The sequence below is a fragment of the Nicotiana sylvestris genome, chromosome 10, assembly GCF_000393655.2.
Source record: "Nicotiana sylvestris chromosome 10, ASM39365v2, whole genome shotgun sequence".
NCBI classification, from domain to species: Eukaryota; Viridiplantae; Streptophyta; class Magnoliopsida; order Solanales; family Solanaceae; genus Nicotiana; species Nicotiana sylvestris.
The window spans coordinates 72727025-72733065 of NC_091066.1; the positions used below are offsets into that span (position 1 = coordinate 72727025).

The 6041-nt window shown below is 35.5% G+C and overlaps 1 protein-coding gene across 2 annotated transcripts; it reads right to left on the reverse strand.

Annotated features, from left to right (window-relative positions):
• Positions 1-1721: 1721 nt before the first annotated feature.
• On the reverse strand, positions 1722-5819 carry LOC104237315 (succinate dehydrogenase subunit 5, mitochondrial-like). 2 transcript variants are annotated; one of them, XM_009791445.2, is made up of 4 exons: positions 5559-5806; positions 3367-3677; positions 3102-3287; positions 1722-2321 (listed from the first exon to the last, which is right to left on the reverse strand). In XM_009791445.2, exons 1-4 carry the CDS (start codon positions 5722-5724, stop codon positions 2286-2288), a joined length of 699 nt encoding a protein of 232 aa, XP_009789747.1. In that variant the 5' UTR covers positions 5725-5806; the 3' UTR covers positions 1722-2285. The 2 variants fall into 2 exon arrangements, with proteins under 2 accessions (XP_009789747.1, XP_070016473.1); XM_070160372.1 differs by lacking the exon at positions 1722-2321 and adding an exon at positions 2585-2891 and having other exon boundaries at positions 5559-5819.
• Between the last annotated feature and the right edge of the window lie 222 nt (positions 5820-6041).

A 6041-nucleotide genomic window follows, 5' to 3' on the forward strand; every position in this document is an offset into this window, starting at 1 on the left:
TCGATACTCAATCAAATCATCTTTTTTTATGATCGAATATATTTTTGTAGTCTCATATCCAATAATGCCTCAACTCTTTCTTCTGTATTGAAGATCATCGAAATAAGCAAGAATACTATTTCGACGAAAAATATCATTTATGGGAATTTCAATCGAAATACCTGAACAAGGCATTAGATCATTCTTGAGTTCTTGAATCGAGTGCAGTGGAATGATGAATTTCTTTTTTTTTTTTGCCTTTCTAACAATAAATTAGAATTCTCGTGGAGAATAGGTGAATATACAAGATTATACTGACTTGCACACATGATTCAATTAAGGTTTGAATAATCAGGAATCCTATCTCCTTATTTACTAGAAAATTCCGAACTAAATAATTTCTGCCTCGCCTGATCATTGGTTACTGAGAAGTTAGAAGTATATCTTTGCTTGCCAGAAAGAGAATATGCATTAATTGGATCATGATCCTTGTGGATCAAAAGGTAGACTAGACTGGACCTGCACAACCTTCCTAGTAATATCCATAAATGACTTGTTTTTGGTAATAGATGAACATTACCAATGTAAATTCAAGTACATGATAGACATCAGTACTCCGATGCATTTCTCCGTTTGAATCAAAATAAATATGTTTTCAAGCCTTCTCTTTAAAATTCAAAGTGGATATTCCTGCACGAGTCACATTGTATAGAATATCTTCTCTCAATAGTTATATACAAGTCTATAGAACATAGAAAAGAGGGATGCTCATGACATATACGTTTTAAATGAACCAAAATCCTCATTGAATTTTATTTTTTCATTAGATGGGGCTCGCACATATTCTGCAGCACCCCCGGAAATACTCCTCCGGTATGAAAAGTTCTTAATGTTAATTGCGCACCCAATTTTCCAATCGATTGACCTGCAATAATACCTACATGTTCAAAATTTTATTGTTAATCCACCCTTTTTGTGTCTCAATTTGCTCAACAGGCATAGTTACTCATTATCCACACTAGTGTCAATCAAACATGTTCATAGATTCAGTTTGTTCAATTGAACAAAAAAGAGATAAAAGTGAACTGGGTGCGACACGGTGCCATGTTCAATAACCAATCAAGAAAAATTAAACCAGTGGACCTGATTCACCAGTCAACAGGAATCGATTGACATAAAACCCTATCTTCTGAATACTGAATGCTCCGGAAACTATCTCCTTGAAGAATAGTATCATCTGTGTATTCCTGCTATCACATCATCATAACTTACGAAAGAATAGTGCAGTTTAATGGATCAAATTGATGCAGCCTGTATTATCAAAATATTTCCTTTTCTCTTTCCAGGAAAATGTTACACAAGTAACTTAAAGATGAAACACTCCCAACTTTCAGCCATCTGTGAAGGTCTATGCTCAACATAGGAACCAGTGATAAGCCACGTATCTTCCATATTTATTCAAGGAGGAAGAAGCAAAGAAATGTAGGAGAAGATAATGATTTGCTTCTCAAATTTCTGGAGCTTTCAAACATGGAAAATTAAGCGGTTACTTACAGTTATTAGAAAAAGTTATCTGTTAGCAGTTTATTATGGTTACTAGAAGTTATTTGTCTTTATCCTAACTTGGTTATGGAGTAGTTATTGTCAGCCTCTATATAAATAATAGATCTAGTAATATGTAAGTGGATTGTAATTATCCTTTACATGCAGTCAGACTATCTGTGAGCTACGAGATGCTTGTGTCTCTCTATTATCAATAATATCGATGTATTTTCTATCTCTTTTTCCATTATTAAATCTCTATTCATATCATTGGTATCAGAGCAGTAAGATCCGCCATGGTGAACACACGGACCAACACTTCCCAAAGCGAACCCATCATTCCGACTCTTGATCCAATCGCCCAACAATTGACGACTATAGCAGCGAAACTGGAGGCCATTGATGCTTTGGTCGCTGATGTTGCTGTCTTAAAGGCACATAATAGAGAGACACAAGCATCTCGTATCTCACAGATAGTCTGACTGCATATAAAGGATAATTACAACCCACTTACATATTACTAGATTTATTATTTATATAGAGGCTGGCAATAACTACTCCATAACCAAGTTAGGATAAAGACAGATAACTTCTAGTAACCATAATAAACTGCTAACAGATAACTTGTTATCTTCTAATAACGGTAAGTAACTGCTTAATTTTCCATGTCTGAAAGCTCTAGAAATTTGAGAAGCAAATCATTATCTTCTCCTACATTTCTTTGCTTCTTCCTCCTTGAATAAGTAAGGAAGATACGTGGCTTATCAACCAGCAAGTCCCGAAGTCCCAAGAACTGTAACCTGGAGTGAGAAAGCCAGAACGCATTCTGAGAAAACAAATAATGGTAAAGCTAAATTCTTCAGGAGATCTCATATCAATGTCAATTAAGCTCGAGCAAGAAAGTAAACAAATCACGATTTACAACCAAATAGGCTACTTCCGTTAGTATGATAAATTTAGCATAACAACAAAATGATACGACTTTTTCTACATAACAAAGCTACCATTTGATCCGTGTTATCAAAAGCGAAAAGTGCAAACAAGATCTAAGGTCTGTTGGTGCTTTAAGCGCAAATAAAGTGTGGGCTTCAATAAAGAAACGCGCAAATGGAGAAAAACTACAAATATGAAAGTGTAGTCCAAGACTAATATCTTTAAGCATAAATACCAAATATATAGACAAAGAGATTGAAGAAAATTTACGATAAAGTGTATATCAATTGTTTAGCGTTGTTGCCTAGGAAAATCATGCCTTAGAGCCTTGATGACAACACCGAAGCACCCGCTAAGCGATGTGAAGCACTCAACATGTTTTACGCCTCGCTCTAGGGCTTAAGAGCGCTTTAAGTGCGCCTTTGAGAACACTGCATCTGATTATGTTTACAAATAAGATTTTGGTAAGGGAAATGCATAAATAGTTAAAATAGTGAAATATAACACAAATCTGGCAGGGAATATTTGAAAAAAGTATGGTCAGGAAAACTAATCGAAATAAGAAATATTGCTTATGAAGAAGACCTTACCTATTCACAGAAAAATTGAAATAAGTGGGAACCAACAAGCAGAAAATTAGACGGTACCTTTCCCCATTGAGAATCAAGGCCACTGCATCTCATCTTCAAGTGTATCATCTTTGTTCCCAGTTCCATCTCAACTTTCTTCTTCAAGTATCCCTCCTCTGACCCAAAAGCACTCAAGTAGGTGATGTAACGTTGGTATACCATGTGAAATGCATCAGAGAGCTCTTTTGACATAGGCTTCACATTCTGCAGCAATAAAAAAAATTAAAGAGCAAGAACTTGAGAAAATGTGAATAAAGTCCCTTGCTCAGTAAACTCGTCTTACCTCACCACTTAAGCCAATTGCATCATCAAGCTCCATTTTCAGAGACGTGAGAATCCCAGTAAAGTCCTCCACTGCTTCTGCTGCACGGAAAACATTAATCAAGGCTTCTTGGCCTTCCTTGTCATCAGTATTTTTAGTCAATGCATGCTCTGCATCACCGACAACTGCATTTGGGAGCTCATCCCAGCTTGAAGCCATTAAGTCCTTAAAAGCACGTTTGACCTCTGGATCTTTTATGTCTGGCATGTGGGCTGAATCCTCACAGAAAGAACGTGTGCTTCCGATTGCTATTGTCAAAGGATGCCGCAATTCTGGAATGTAGCAAAATCCATTATGTTTCAATTTAGTGAGCAAGATCCAGAAAATTATAAACCCTACTCACATCTGATCAGTAAGCCGCTTCATGATATGTGATCCAGAAATTATAAATTCCATTTTTGAAACCCTTGGGAAATTAATAGTATGAGGACCTTTCTACCGATTAAACCCTAAATAGATTGTAATAACCCTCACTCTAAGTTATGTTCTCCAAAATCCAACCAAGGAGGCAGCACTGGTACATTTATTTGCACTCACATACTCCGACTAGTCAGAGGGTGAGTGAGCCAAATATTTACCAAAACCATGCTCAAGCCTGCCAAGACCAAATTTTTGTTGTGGGATAATGTCATGCTCAGAAATTCGTTTGTCCTAGAAACTAGCAAAAACTGTCAAAATTATATAAGCTCAATTAGCATTCGTAGTTGGAAAAAATATGCCTGCTGCAATCAGAAATTAGAGAGCAGAAGCACAAATCTAAAAGAGAAATGATCCCTAAAAGTAACCAGCGTTATTATAATAATCATTACAGGAATGGGAACAAAGTTGCAGTCTAAAAGTGGCATGTCACACCTTGCATATTTAGGTGCTCCCCTTCTCTAGATTCCCCTCTCCCACTAATCACGGGCCATACTGCACCCCAAATTTTTCCTCAAAAAGGAAAATTAAATAAACTTGAGATTGAGAATTAAACATCTAAGTGAAAATAAGAGCAACGAAATGATAGAGCATTAAAATTCCTTTTTCATATTTCCAATCAAACGTATGACTAATGTGTCTCAACTCTCATAGCAAGAGAAAGCTAATAATCAGTAAAATCAAACTTAAGATCTTTTATGTTACAATCAAACCAAGAAGCAATGCACTATAATCTCGTCAGAAAATCCCTTCCAATTCAGATATCATATCGAAATATAACCACTAATTCTACATCATCAATCAACCAATTGCGCCTCAATCCTAAACGTTACTATATGAATCACAGCTTGAGTATTTCTAAGCAGCTATGCAACCTACCACGACCCTATTTCTATATAAGCTTGAGACCTACTATATTTTGTGAAACTCACATAGGGAGACAGGGATTCAACTTCTTACTGCAACAACTATCCCTTAATCTCAAACTAGCTAGGGTCGCCTATATGAATACTCATATCCACTCTTCTCCATTTGGACCATGAATTTTACTTCTTACCATAAATACTGAGTATCCGACACCACAAACTAGTTGGCATTTACTACTATATGATTCCTAGTTCAACTATGTCTATACCTGGGCATTAATCTACCTCAACCCTCCTTTTCTATACGGGCTTATCGAACAAAATATTGGATCAAACTGTACCAATTTCTAATAAGGGGTATTACTCAATTTTGTACTCGTTGTTTTATTTTCCAATTAGTTCTTCAATTAAGAAAAGGATCAAACATTCATCTTATTACAGCAACAACTATATCTCAATCTCAAACAATCATGATCAGCTATATGAATCATCAACATCCATTTGGACAATATATTCAACTTCTTACAATAAAAAGATTTAAAAACTTATCCTTTACCAATTTGAGCATAATAAAAAATACGATCTTGAAATTGGGTATGTAGAAGAACATGGGGAATATAAGCAGATACTGAATTACATATAAAAAAAAAGAGACGAAAATGCTAGTATCACGAAAAGGCTACCATAAATTCACCTTCTTACAGTTAAAAGATAAAAATAAAAAATAAAAAATAAAAAATAAAAAGCGTAGGCATTTACCAATATTTGAGCAGAACAAAAATACGATCTTTTTATTGAGTATGTACAGGAAATGCAAATATAAGCAGATACTGAAGTATATAAAACGTAAAAAGTTGGAATTACTAGTACCGTGAAAAGGGCTTTTAGGAGAAGCTGGAAAATTCGGGGATGAGAAATGAAGGTGTCGATGGGAGTGGTGGTTGACGGCGGTAGTTGCGGTGGCGGAAATCGAGAAAGCTGAAGATCTACGACATATGGAACGATATAACGATTGTCTCAATATCAGTTTCTGCATCTTTTTTTTCGCTATCTTCTTCTTTGGTTTCCTTTTGTTTTCCCTGCTTTGAGATTTTTGTAAGTGTCGCTTGATGACCAGATTGAAATTTTCCCAGTCCCAGTGACCTAACTTAAACAAACGACAAAAATAGTCTCTTGTGTTTTGAAGAAGATTCAGAATGATCCCTTAACTATATTCATGAGCACTTTTGGTCCTCTATTTTAGCGAAAAGTAAACACTTTAGATCTCCATCAAATATTTAAGACTTTTGTTTAAGCACTAATTTACTACAACAATAACAACAACAACCCAGTATAATCCTACTAGTAGGGTCT